The 14,833-nt window shown below is 34.7% G+C and overlaps 2 protein-coding genes across 5 annotated transcripts in view; one reads left to right on the plus strand and one right to left on the minus strand.

The window, feature by feature from the left end:
• Positions 1-10,040, minus strand: part of AKNAD1 (AKNA domain containing 1) — a 54,495-nt gene extending 44,455 nt beyond the window's left edge. For all 4 annotated transcript variants that reach the window (XM_074188318.1, XM_074188317.1, XM_074188319.1 and 1 more), the window contains exons 1-3: positions 9,881-10,040; positions 5,053-6,093; positions 4,255-4,314 (exon numbers count right to left, since the gene is read on the minus strand). In XM_074188318.1, the coding sequence (XP_074044419.1) occupies positions 4,255-4,314; positions 5,053-5,970 (978 nt within the window). In that variant the 5' untranslated portion in view covers positions 5,971-6,093; positions 9,881-10,040. The remainder of the gene's footprint in view (positions 1-4,254; positions 4,315-5,052; positions 6,094-9,880) is intronic.
• Positions 9,509-14,833, plus strand: part of GPSM2 (G protein signaling modulator 2) — a 78,307-nt gene continuing 72,982 nt past the window's right edge. The window contains exons 1-2 of the mRNA XM_074188322.1: positions 9,509-9,710; positions 10,879-10,948. The gene's annotated coding sequence lies outside the window, so the exon portion shown is untranslated. The remainder of the gene's footprint in view (positions 9,711-10,878; positions 10,949-14,833) is intronic.

The raw sequence follows: 14,833 nt of genomic DNA on the forward strand, positions 1-14,833 counted from the left end.
TTAGAGTTTTACAACATGAGAAAATTGAGGTCCAGAGAAAAATGATTTGCTCAAAGTCATAATGGGTATTAAGAGATAGAGCCAGGATTGAAATTCAGAACTTCTGACTCCATGTTTCAGCATGGATTGAATTAGTTTCATGGTCTTTAAAGAACCAAGTTATTTTAAAAAAATCCAACTAATACCAAGATGAAAAACCTAAACATTTTTGAAAAAACAATGAAGAAAAAAGAGAAAAAAGAATTAAAAAAGAAAAAAACAAAGAAAAATTACTAAAACTAAAAAAAAACTATTGAATAAATAAAACTAGGAGTTATTTTATTTTTTTTTTAGGTTTTTGCAAGGCAAATGGGGTTAAGTGGCTTGCCCAAGGCCACACAGCTAGGTAATTATTAAGTGTTTGAGGTCGGATTTGAACCCAGGTACTCCTGACTCCAGGGTCAGTACTCCATCCACTGTGCCACCTAGCCGCCCCAAGACCTATTTTAAAAAAGAAACTAATCAGAAAAATTCAACTACAATATTTTGTCCTCTTAAACAATATATAAGATCTATTATTAAGTAAAGCCTATGAAATAAACTACTATTCAATTCCAGAGTTCTAGTATCTCAGAGTATCTTTACTGAATTTCTCAACTAAATAATTCCTCATTTTTTTTAACGTTCAAAGAACTTAAACATTTTTATTTTTTTCTGCTCCTTTCTTTAGCAATTTTTCAATTATTTTACTAAAATAACTCTTGAATATTTCTTTTCAACTGATCCTCTAAGACAGTGATTTACAAAGCAAGGGCCTGGCATGATTCTCAGAGGATATAGAAACAACCAATCACCCCCTCCCCAAATGTTAGTCAATCATGGGGCTTGTCTCCAAACCAAACACATTTACCCGGCATCCTGAAGACTCTCCCACTCTGTTCCCTACCTCTACTATTCAAGCTCCCAACTTCCTCACTTCTGAACTGAATTACTTAACCCCTTAATGATGATCCATATCACTAGATATGAAAGTCAGGGACCATTGGGGAAAACCGCTTCTCCATTATGTCTATCTCCCATATCATCTTGTAGGGGAGGTCAGATTTTGTACTTGGTGAAGAGGAAGAACCCCACCTCCAAACTTTCTGTTTTGGGTGCAACAGAGAGTGATTACAGGTAAGTAGTCGTCTATGAGCTGTGATCTGCTTTGCAAGTCTCATTGCATTATTCCCCAAACCTTACCTTTCTTTTGAACATCTTTATTGCCTTAAGAGAATACCATCATCCTTTCAGTCACTGGTTCAGGACCTTGATATCATCTTTGACTACATTTTCTTTTGTCCCATAGATCCAGTCAGCTGTCCATCTTGTCCTTTCTCTATCCACAATCTTTTAAGTTTGTTACCCTCTCTCTACTTATATAAATACCATGATAATTCAGATTTTTATCCTTCCTTATCTGCATTTAGTCTTCTAATTGGTCTCATTGCCCCCCCTCCACATAGCTGCTAAACTAATTTTCCTAAAGATCCCCCCCCCCCCCCCCCCCGTCTCTCCTCTACTCCATTAACTTCAATGAATCCCTATTGTAGAATCAATAGAATGGATCAAATATTTCATCTTTATCTCATACTCTTAAATAAATGTTTTTGTATAAATTTTACAATTTAGATAATCATTAGTATAATAGTACATTATAGAATTTAGAATAAAAGAAATATACATATATCAGGAGATACATATATGTTTAAAATATCTTTACTGATAGGCCATAATCAAAAATTTTTGAAGGTGATTCTGTAGATGATCTAAGGTGATGTCTAACAGTGTTACAGGAATAAAACTATGTAATAGAGAAAAAATAAAATTGTATATTCTATATTTATATAAAATATCAGCATATAAAATTATATATAATATAAAACAAAATATAAAAATATATACTATACAATATATAAATAAACATATCTTATATAAACACATAGAGGTAGAAATTTTAAATATACATATATATATACACACACATATAAACACTTCATACATATATATGCACATATATTACATAGGGAGTCAGCCTCACAGTCAAGAAGACCTGAGTTTAGGTCTTATCTCTAGCCTGTAATGGCTTACTGATTCTGGACATCATTTAACTTTGCTGAACCAGTCAACTTTCCAAGACAATAAATTACTTAGAAGATGCCATTCTGCACTGGTAGAAGTGGTTCCTTATTAAGAACTCTCTATGTGGATGAAATCACAGAACTAATCAAAACAAAATCTTTGTGCATTATAGACATTCGAATGTGACTAAGTTTAATGAAGGCAAGAGGTTGTGCTTTATCTAAACACAGCATCTCTAATAGTACCTCAGCATAGCACTCAGCAGAAGAGATGCCAAATGAACATCTGTCAGATGAGTACCATACCTCTCAGATTGCAGTTTACTCATTTGTAAAGAGAAGGACTTGTTCTAGAGCAACAATTCTTTCATTTTAAAAAAATTGTAAGGCAATGAGGTTAAGTGACTTGCCCAAGGTTGCAAAGTTAAGTATTAAGTATCTGAGGTCAAATTTGAACTCAAGTCCTCCTGACTATGTAGGGTCACAACTCTATTCACTGCAACACCTAGTTGCCCCTAGAGCAGCAATTTTCAAAGTGTGGTCTAAGATCATTTCAGATGGTCTGTAGTGTCAAAACTATTTTCATTATAATACTAAGATATCATTTGCCCATTTTTTTTTTAGGTTTTTGCAGGGGTTAAGTGACTTGCCTAAGTTCACACAGCTAGGACTCCAGGACCAGTGCTCTATTCACCACCCCCATCGTTTGCCTATTAAAATTCTCTTCACTTTTCCAATTCAAGGAGAGACTGGGTTTTATTCATAAATTTTAAAGAAAATAACACAAGGAATACAGAAACAGATATGAGAATTCAATTGTCTTCTACCAAGACAAATATCAAAAAGATCCAAAAAATCATATTAAAAACAATGCTACTCTTCTCATTAAATTTTGTTTTGTTCTAGAAAATAAAGTTTTTTATAAAACTTATTTATGTTAATGTGCAAAAGGTTTATGATTGTCTTTTATACAAATTAATAAATGAATGTTTTAAAGTTTATCAGTTTTTATTTCTAATATGGTATCAATAGATATAAGGGCATCTAGGTGGCACAATGCATACAGCATCCCATCTTCATGAGTTCATATTTGGCCCCTGAAACTTACTAGCTGTGTGAATCAAGGCAAGTCATTTATCCCTATTTGTCTTAGTTTCCTCATCTGTAAAATGAGTTGGAAAAGGAAATGGCAAACCACTCTTATCTTTGATAAGAAAATCCCAAATAGGGTCTCAAAGACTTGGAAGCATCTGAAACACCTGATCAACAACAATAAAATTAATAAATTTAGTCCATATAAATAAAAGTTCTTTGGGGTCCTTAATAATTCTTAAGATACTAAGATTAAAAAGTCTGAGACCTGCTCTACTAGAGACCTTCTAAGATGCCATCTGAATCAGGGGTGGGGAGTGTTTTTCTGCTAGGGGCCATTGGATATTTATAATATCATTCATGGTTCATACAAAATTAGCAGTTTTAAAATTAGATTGCTATATTTGATCAAACATTTAATTCACCCTTAAAAGGCTCCTGGATTTAATGAATTTTGAGTCCTGGTTATGGTTGCCATGGTAGTGCCAGACCAAACAAGGGTCAGATTGGACCTGATGTTCCAGTCCCTCATCTAAATCAGTGATCCTATCAGGGTGTTGTCTGTTACAGAGTTATTGCTGGTACTTTCATTCCTGGCAGAAAAATTTAATGAATTAATTGGGTTATTAAATTTTGAGTCAAGCAAAGCAGTCAAAGTCGTTCTCTGCATGAATCAGAGTCCTGATGTCTTTCAAATGTTTTCCTGAATACATGTCAAGGTCTTTAATTTATAGTACTTCAGTACCCATCTCTCAGGAGCCCCTGCATCAGAATTGATAACATATTATCTGTTAGATGGGGTTAGCTAGTTTTCATCTCAAACTGAGCCTTGAGCTTGGGTGAAGCAGAGAATTTTGGAACAGAAATCAAGATGTGGAGAGCTTTCTCCCTTTCTCATCTCTGAGCATCATGTTATTTTCACCTTTTAGAAATGGGAGAATCAGTCATATGGAACTATTGAGCCAAGTGGGCATTTCACATGAGAGTTTGAAAGAGAAATCTACTCAGGAAAAGGTTAAATAACTAAATCCATCTTGAGTAATTCCATACACAATATGTTTACCTTAGTATTGCACCCTAGATAGTCAATGAGATTCTTGTCCTCAATGTGTTCAGTCATTGACTTCAATTCATGTAGAATTGGAAGATATGGGGAGGGAAGAAAATAAACATTAAATAATATTTAAAATATTATATATAACAAATAAAATTTACTCTGCTAACATAATTTACTTTACTATATATATGGAAATATTAAAGATTTGGATAAATTATTAAGAACTTAATGCAAATAGCAGCTATTAATATCAATAGGAGCTATGTGCCAAGAAAAATTGTGCTAGACACATCATTTGGCAATAATGAACTAAAGTGAGCATAGAATCTTAAGGCAGAAGAGACAATAGAGATCATTTAGCCTACCTCCCACATTTACTGATGAGGAAACTGATACCAAAAGAGGAGGTGAGTTGCCTAAGGTCATATAGGTAATAAGTCAGAAGAAGCCAGATTTTGAACCCAAATCTTCTGACTGTACATCCAGTGATTGTGCTACCTTACCACAGCTAATTTTGGAATCATGGTGTCATTGCACACCAATGAGAGCTTTTTTTCAAAGTAGTAAAGAACCACTGAGGTGGGACAGACTCTCAGAGAGCATCTAATAATCCTAAACATCCCAAGCAACTCTTTAATCCAACCCCTTAAATCTGCAGAGGAAGAGAGTGAGACCTAGAGAGAGGAAGTCCTCTAGCTCAGGGTGGTCTCCTGCCTCTCCCCCCAGGAGCCCTCTGACTAGCTTCATTCATACAGATGAAAAGCATCTGTTGCAATCCCTCCCAGAGTCTCACATTTCATTTACCTTTAAGCATTGCCTAAAGTCAGTAGTTTCTTCATTATTCTCTTGGGGCTTTCTGTCAAGAAAATTCATAGTCATGGTTTCTAAACCATTTTGCACAATAACTGGCTTCTCACTCAAGATAAGAGAGGAATTGGTTTGTTGAACTACAGTCGCCAAACTATGATGGATATTAATAGGTATCCTGATTTTGGGAGCTTGAGAGAAATCTGGAAGATCTTGATTTTGACCACTGTTAAGCCCACTGTCTGGGTTTAGTCTTTCAAACAGACATTTCTGGGGTGGCAACTCTCTGCACGTTGTTTGTAGATAATTTGGGTTTCCATTTTCACCTACAATATGTGAAATTCCTTGAAAGCAATCTCCAGGAGTCACTGACTCTTCAAAATCAAAATCAAAAATACTTTCTTTCCTTGTGAATTGTCTGTGATTGGACTGACTGCAGATATCATTTCTTTTGTGGAGTTCTGTGATTGATTCTCTTGACAAAGAATTCTCACTACAATTCAGAATAAGGCTTTTAAGAATGGTTTCATCAGAACTTTTAAATGATAGCTCAGGGAAAGTTTCACCAGCAAGAGGCTGGATGGCATTTGAGAATTCTTCTTTAGATAGATGTTGGAGTAAACCCTCGTTATTAGTTGGAATGTGAAAAAATCCAGTGTATAGTTCTTTACTGCACTTTTTAATTACAGAAGTTTCAGGAAAAGTGTCATTTGCACATCTTGGAGTCTCTTCTTGAGGAATTTCTGTGTATGAAAAGATGGGCTGTTGGAAAGTATGTGACATATCCTTGATTAAGGGAAAAGTCTCATCACAGTGGGTAGGGAACAGTTCAGTTTTCTCTATCAGGTCCCCACCATAAGGCAAATCCTCTTGTTCCTTATCAGTTATATATCCAGATAAATCCAACTGACTCATGAATGTTCAATTGACTTTTTCCGCACTGCACTGTCTGCTGTCCTGACTGATGGTGATTAGATTTTTTCCAATTTTCATCGATCCTTTTCATAGAATTCTTTAATTTATTGTATATATCTTATTCTGTGAGACATGAAAAAACAAGTTCACAGTAAAATGCATAAGAATCATTCAAAGTAGTATATCTAGGTATCCCAGTATAAACAGGCACAATGGATCTGCTTAAAGAGAAATGCACTTGCCACTGGGGAGGCATTGCGAATAACAAAAGTCTAAGTTATTATCACCATTGTATTAAGCTCTCAATCAAATATATATATATATATATATATATATATATATATATACATACAATAAATATGGAATGAGAAAGACAAGAATGCCCTCCTCCCTCAAGGTTTTTCTTTCCTTGAATTTTGATTGGCACTTACCTCTAAATAAAGAGGGAAAAAATTATAAATGTTTGCCATCCTATTTTAGGAAAACACTTCTCTGGGTTTGGCTTCTCAAAGCATTTTAAAATCTCTTTTCTTCAAATATAAACAAAATAGGATTTTTTAAAAAAATTGTGAGAAAATTGTTCACATGATGTCAATAGGTCTAAATTTTATTGCCCCTCTAATTTATTTTCCTTCCACATATAATCATATGATCCTTGTTATTCAGTGGAAAATCACCAGTGGAGTCCACATTCCCATCCTTGACTATCCTTGACCCACACACTGAATGACTGAGGAGGGCCAAGAAAAGGCTAGAAATATGACCAATACACTGTCCCTACTGTGAGGAATGTGCTAAAACTCCAGACTCCCTAAGACACAGATCTATCAATGTTACTCCCTTGCTCAAAAAATCTTTAGTTGCTTTTTATGACAAAATGTAGCCTTCTATATTTGATTCAAGGACTTCCACAATCTGCCTCTAACCTACTTTTGGATTTGTCTTATATCACTCCCCTTCTCATGATATGATGGCTCCTCATATTGCCTGTTCATCTATTTCCTGAATATAACATGCCATTTCCTTCCCCAATATATTTGTACAAATCAGTCCATATGCCTGACTTCTTCTATGCCTTTCAAAAATCCTTATCTTCTTTTCTGGGTTATCAGCTCAGGGGCCATCTCCTCTGAGAAGGTTTCCCTAATTCCCCTGCCATTCAGTGGCTAGTGCTCTTTCCCTCTTCAAATGGTATATATACATATATGTGTGTGTTTATACATACATGTACACACCTATTCATTTATATTTTATATATGTGTCTATTAGTCTATTGTTCCACTAGAACACAAGCCCTATGAGGGCTTCAAGGACAGTTTCATTTATTTTTTCTTTGTATCTACTCAGGACTTAGCACAACGTCTTAAACTTAGTGGGTGTTTAATGCTTGCAAAATAAAGGTGTTGTTGAAAGTCTAGTCTATAGGTGCCTCCCATCCACTCCCTTGGCCTACACACCTAGGGCTGAAAATATTGAAAAAACTTCCTTTTGGTATCTCCCTTCTAGTTTGAGAAGCCCCCAGGAATTCTCAGAAATAGTATAATAATAGTCTTAGTTTAGCTGGTGGAAGAATAAGTGGTTCTGAAAGTCAGCCCTGTCCCAAACCAACCATGCAACCTGGGATATTAAGTCAACCTTCTTGGGCCTACTTTACTCATCTCTAAAATTATAAGGTTGGTTGGGCTAGATAAGCTCTTAGCATCTCTTATCTCTAGAATTCTCTGAATTTGAATGTTTGAGTTTATCTAACAGTCATAACCTTAAAAAAAAAGACTAAATGTCCAGCAAAATTGGAATTCCCTAATGAAGAACAAACTAAATGTGAATTATAACTGAGTGAATGTGCTATAGGCAGATCTTTGTTTTTTGAGATTTTTTTTTGAGGCAATGGGGTTAGGTGACTTGCCCAAGTTAACGTAGCTAGTAAGGATCAAGTGTCTAAGGATGAATTTGAACTCAGGGTTTCCTGATTCCAGAGCTGATGCTTTAACCACTGTATCACCAACCTGTTCATATAGTCAGTTCTTAGTGCAGATGTGCCTTGGTATATAAGAAAACTCATGCATTTAAAAAAAAACAACAGATTTTTAAAAGCAGATAAATTAGGGAGTGACAGGTTTATTTTTTTAAAAAATAGTTTGCTTTTCAAAAGGACTAAATTAATCATAGATTTTCTTTTAAATGGAAAGTTCCCTTGGCATGATTTCAAATTATTCTTATATTTTGATTTGTTATTTTGGGGGCATATATTGACTTTAAAACAAGACTCACTTAGTAAGCAGAGTCAGAAACTGCTATAACCGAAGACTAAATGACACAAAAAATCAAATTTTCCCTAGGTTTTTCAGGAAACACAAAGAAATAAATTTCAACTCAATGCTAGGGTGGACTAGCTATCTTCCTACCACACTTTATTAAGGTTTTTTCCCTCTTGCCAAAAGTTCCCATCTCAAATTATTTAAAGAATAATGTGAAAGTACAAAAGTATTCAATTATATACAAAAGGGAACAACTGTTTGTGGGCTGATAAATTTAAATGTAAATTCTGTTTTTAAATATCATACTTGGTTAAATTGACTATAAAAGACTGTTGGGGTGACTAGGTTGCACTGTGGATAGAGCACTGGCCCTGGAGTCAGGAGTACCTGAGTTCAACTCCAGCCTCAGATACTTAATAATTACCTAGCTGTGTGGCCTTGGGCAAACTACTTAACCCCATTTGCCTTGCAAAAATCTAAAAAAAAAAAGTATAAAATACTTTTAATATGAAACTTATTTTATTTCTAAATAAAAAAGTCAGACAATGTCAAGGTAGAAATTGTTTCCTTTTGTCAAATTTCTCACAACTCAGGCCACAGTCCAAAGCTTCATCATTTCTCGTATTCTTGTATTCTCATTTCCTTTACTGTAAAACTTCTTACTTGGAAGGGTAGATACTTACCCATTTTGTGGAATGTTTCAACCATCCTAAATATTCAAATTTGACATCTTCATATTTCAGAAAATATTTATATTTAAACTAATAAAAAACTATCATTTATTCCTATAAATCCTTTAGAGAAGAGGATGTCTAGATAAGTTAGGAGACAGAGATTTCCTTTCATCATTTACATGTTATTTTTTAAGCCAGTAATTCTTTTGCCTTTTTAAAATATTTTTCTTCTTGAATCATTCACATTTCTAAGCACCTTAATAAACTAAGAATTTTAATGAATATTTCTGAGGAGAAGTGAAGCATCTTTTCAGAGCTGACAGCCAGCTCAACCCTGGAATTCTATCAATTAGAGATCCCCCCCAGAAACGGACTAAAACCTTGTTTAGAAATCCAATACATTGTACTGAAATCAGATGAATCCTTTTGTTTCAATGACTGCTGCAGCAGAAGCATTGACCATTATGTGCTCAGCAATAGCTCACAAAACTCTCAGGGATAAACAACTGGTCTTCAGGACAATAGAAGCCAAGGTGTCATAGTTACACTTCTGCCTGGACTTTCACCAAGGTGGAGGAACAAAGTGATAGCCCTGTTGACAACTATCTCTTTAAATGTTTTGCTTTGTTATGGCAATGAGATTTGGTGTAACCTTTGGAGTAGGAAAATGAATCCTTAGGAAGGTGTTACTCCAGTGTAAGAAGATGACTAGAAAATTGATGAGATCAATTAGGATTATCTGTGGAAGAGAAAAATCAAATTTTTCTTAGAATTAGAAGTTGAAGAGGATCAAAATAATTTGTGCTCGGTAGGTTTTGTATTTTTTTTTAACTCAATAAAGCCAATTTGGTGAGACTACAAACTTCTACATTAAGGGATTGGCCTTATCACTTGAAAGAACTGTGGTCATGTCCTTAAATCATCTTAACAGTCTCAACCCACACATCCCAACCAGTTCTGAATTAGAATGCCACCAGCCTTCCATTCAGTGCAGGAGGTGCCCAATGATCATGCAGGAGGAGGAGAAATCAGGCCTGAATTGTTGCCCCCCACCCCTTGGGGGGTGGTCCAGGGTGTCCAGGTTGCACTAGAAGTAATCTCTTGTCCTGAGGCTCATTTTCAATACCCATACCTCCCACCTTTGTAACCACCTTAAGAGGGAAGCTGGAGATAATGACCCAACAATGCAGATACTGGTCCCTTTGTTATTAGATCTGTGACATCTAGAAAGGGTAGAATCTAAGGTTGGGAGTTTTTGATACACAAACATGCTTTGCCTTCTGCTAGTGTGAAGTCATTTACTACATATTCCCTTTTAGACCTCACTAGAGTTGAGACAAATGGGCAAAATTTTTTTTTGTCAATAATTGGAGAACTCACTTATTTTACATGGTTTGTAGAGGTTATAGGTTATAAGCTGATTTCTTTGTTGGACCTTTTGAAAAAGCTGAACCTTCTCTAGTTATAAATCATCTTCCCCACCCCACCCCCCATGATTGGCAATATGTAAAGAGAATGTGGTTGTTCATCCTTCATTTTCGAAGAAAACCAATGACATTGTAGGTGATATCTCGACTTGCATGTAAATTGGATTTAAGTGAGACAGTTACACAGAGGTGTCAGCCTCATTCTCTTCCAGTTATCAAAGTCCAGTGACAAAAGTCAAGATGACTGGTGATAGATGGAGAAGACTCATCTTCCTGGGTTTGATTCTGACCTCATACACTTAGTAGCTGTGTGACCCTGGGAAAGTCACTTAACCCTATGAAGAAGTAAATAGCAGAAGAAATAAGAGTTTCAAAATCATGCAATTTCTTGTTTCTTCCAAGTATCATCAAATACCACCCATCAGGTACAAGAAAACCACTTGGAAGACTCCAGAAATGCAACTAACCTATTATCTGAATTTCTTCTATATTTAAAAATAATACTCAGTGAACTATATTTTTAATTTCCTTTCTCCATTTTTATTTTAGGATTTCAACTTGCCTGAGAGGAGAACAAGTTCAGAAGAACAATGCTTCCAAGGCCACACCCAGGAGTCAGGTAACCTTGGATGTAGTATCTAGTGTATTGCATTCAATTTTCTAGATTAAAATATTTTCAAATGTAAGATGATCTATGCTGCTTCTGTAATGACCACATTTGATTACTCTCATGTAATCAGACCTGATAACCTTATCTCTGAATTGTAAGTTTCTTACAAATGCAGTATCTTTTCAACTGTAACTATATACCTTTGAATGTAGTATTGGTTTCATCCTGCCATTGTTTTAATGTCACAAGGAAGGCACAAGAAACCTGTTCAGTACTTCACAGTGAGCCAGCTGGATATGTTATTTATAGCTAATGTAAGAAATAAAGATATTCCTTCCATGCATATATGTGGATTTGGTGACCAGCTGTTGCAAATTTATTTACATTAGTTCTATTTTTAAAAAGAGTAAAAAAAATTCTTCCAAACCGATGAGAATCATTAATTAGAGGGGTTTCTCTATGAAATTTTAAGGCAGGCAAATTTTAACTCAAGTCCCAGCAATATTTCCTTTACACTGTAAGAATTGAAAATTGTCTCCTACCAAATTTAGCTGGGAGGCATATGTATAATTAATGTGTAGACATTCCATAAAGCATAGACCAGTCCTATTTTATGGAATGTTTAGTCGATTTCTGGCACCTAGTAAATGGTTTATTGTGATACTTATGAATGCTAAAAATTATCTTGAATTATGGTATAAATAACACACTGCTGAGAGGAAACAGAGACACTTTTGAAGATAGAGCCAAATTCAAAGCCAAGAAGACCTGGAGTTTGATCAAGTCTAGAGTCTGACACATACTGGTTGTGTGACTATGAATAATTAAATTAACCTCTCAGTGTTCCAGGCAGTGTTCTAAAAATATATAATTTGCAGAAGTTGCTGATATTCACTCACAGAGGAGTTTCTTTACTAAGAGTTCTCTATACCAGTGAAATCAAAGATCCAAGTCAAAAAAAATACACTACTACCCCTAAACTCTTTAGTTTGCATTATTATTTCCTAGTAATGATACAACATTATCATTTTAGGGAAAACTCCATGTATTCCTATGATTTCTAATGTTTTAAATTGACCACAACAATAAGAAAACCAACAAAAATCAATGATAATTTCAATACATGCAGAAAAAAATCTTGTGACAAAATACAACACACATTTCTATTTTAAAAACTCTAGAAAGCATAGGAATAAATGGAGCTTTCCTTAAAATGATAATTATTATCTACCTAAAACCAAGAGCAAGTGATTTTTGTAAAGGAGAGAAGCTTAGAAGTCTTCCTAGTAAGATCAAGGGTGAAGCAAGGAGGCTCATTATCACCACTATAATTCAACATTTTACTAGAAATAAGAGAAGGAAAAAAACTGAAGGAATTAGAATAGGAAATGAGAAAACAAAACTATCACTCTTTGCAGACAATGTGATGGCACACTTAGAGAATCCTAGAGAAATAACAAAAAAAAAATTACTGGAAATAATTAACTTCAGCAAAGTTGCAGTATATAAAATAAACCTATAACACCAACACTTCTACATGATACCAACAAAATCCAGCAGGAAGAAATAGAGAAATTTCATTTAAAATAACTATAGATAATATAAAATACCTGGGAGTCTACCTGCCATGACAAACCCAGGAACTACATGAACACAATTACAAAGTAATTTTCATACAATGAATAATATAATATAATAAATATGATTAAAATTAGAGAAATACTAATTGCTCATGAGTTGGACAAACCAATATAATAAAAATGATCATTCTAGTTAAATTAATTTAGTTATTCAGTGTCATATCAATCAAACTCCCAAACTACAAAAATAATTTCATAGAACTAGAAAAAATAATAACAAAATTCATTTGGAAGAACAAAAGGTCAAATTGGCTTAAATGACAGAAAAGAAAATGATAAATATTGGAAAAATTAAGACATTGATGCTTGTTGGTGGTGTTATGAATTGATGCAACCATTCTGGGAAATGGTTTGGAACTATGCCCCAAAAGCTATAAAACTACACATGTCCTTTGACCCAGCAATACTTCTAATGAGTCTTATGTTCCAAAGGGATTGAAGCAAAAGGAAAAGAACTTTTATGTGCAAAAATGTTTCTAGAAGCTCTTTTTTTTTATGGTGGCAAAGGATTGAAAATTGAGGGGATGCCTATCAGTTCTGAAAAGCTGAACAAAGCCATGTTTATATGATTGTGATGGAACACTGATATGCTATAACAAAGGACAAGAAGGATGCTTTCAGAAAAATCTTTCCTTCTCCATAAATCTGACAGGTAAATTCAGAGTAACAGTAACATTGTTTTATGATAGGCTATGAATGACTTAGCTATTCTCAGCAGCACAAAGCTCCAAGATAATTCTGGAGGACTTATAGTGAAAAATGCTATCCATCTCCAGAGAAAGAACTAATGGAGTCTGAATGCAGATCAAATCATATTTTCTTATTTTTCTTGGGTTTTTGTCTTTTTTTTTCAATAAGGCTAATATGGAAATATGTTTTGAATAACTCCACTTATATAATCTATAGCAATTGTTTGCCTTTTCAAGGTGGGGGAGAAAGGTGGAAGGAAGAGGATTTGGAACTCATAATTTGAAAAATGAATATAAAAAATGCTTTTAAAAAGAAAAGTTTTATGAAAGAAATATCATCTGACTCGGGATGGACCTTGAAAGAACTCAAATTGTGGATGGGAGCAGGAAAGGATTTGACTGGTGTAAAATCTGAAGAAGAAGTTATGTAAGGGCAGCTAGGTGACACAATGGATAGAGAACTGACCCTAGAGTCAGAAAAACCTGAGTTTAAACTCAACCACAGACACTTAATACTTACTTAGCTGTGTGTCCTTAGGTAAATCACTTAATCCCATGGCCTTGCAAAAAATCCCCCCCCCCAAAAGAAGAATTGTATGTAGACTGAAAAGGTAGGTTGGAGCCAGTTTGTGAATGGCATTGAATGAATGCCAAGAGTTTAGATTGTGTAGGAAATAGAGAGCTATCGAGAGATTCTGAGTAAAATTATGACAGCATTAGAGTGGTGCCTTACCTTGTGAAGAATGGTGACATAACTGGAAGGATATAAAGTTGTTGCTGTTTTCCTTTCCTTCTCTCGTAGAAGGCAAATGTAGAATCTGACTATTCAGTAATAGGTTAAAAGAATTTTATGGAAAATGAATTTGAAGAGGAATGGACTGGAGATAGGAAGACCAAGTATCAGAATCTGGGGGGGGGGGGTGAAATGAGGAAAATTTGAAGGAAAACAATCTCTATTATCTAAACTCTACTTCCAAACACTTGGGGCAGGGAGGGGAGAGAAGATTCCATGAAAATGTAGCAAGACTAAAGGATAGAATAAACTTTAACAAGAAAGATGGAGAAGGTAGTTCATAAGTCAGCCAGTGAGTCTTTTTAAACATTTACTCCATGCTGTGCTAAATAAGGCACACAAGGTAAGAAAACATAATTAAAACAAATTGGTAAAGTAAATTGGTAAATAAAATAAATAAAATATTAGTGGGGAAAATTAAATGAAGTAGGACAAACTATAATGTTGGGACAAGGAGAAGTCAAGAGTATCTTTAGAGTTACTAAAAGGTTATAAAGTTCTTAAGGGAATGCTAAGTAGGTGCATGTAAATGTTGTGAAATAAATATGTTAATACAACCCCCCAAAATAAGGCTGAGGGTCACTATCAGTATGGAGAGCAGGGAACAATTTACAATGACTTGTATTAAGTTTTCAATATATGCATTTCTCTCCTAGCCAAGTGACTGCTATCTCTATGTTCCAAGTATAGGGGTTTCTTCCTTCTAGAACAGAAGGTGAAGCCCTCTCCATCCTCTGGATAATCAGAAACAATGAAATGTTGAAAACAAAAC

The sequence above is a fragment of the Macrotis lagotis genome, chromosome 5 (genome assembly GCF_037893015.1).
Source record: "Macrotis lagotis isolate mMagLag1 chromosome 5, bilby.v1.9.chrom.fasta, whole genome shotgun sequence".
In the NCBI taxonomy this organism is placed as follows: domain Eukaryota; kingdom Metazoa; phylum Chordata; class Mammalia; order Peramelemorphia; family Peramelidae; genus Macrotis; species Macrotis lagotis.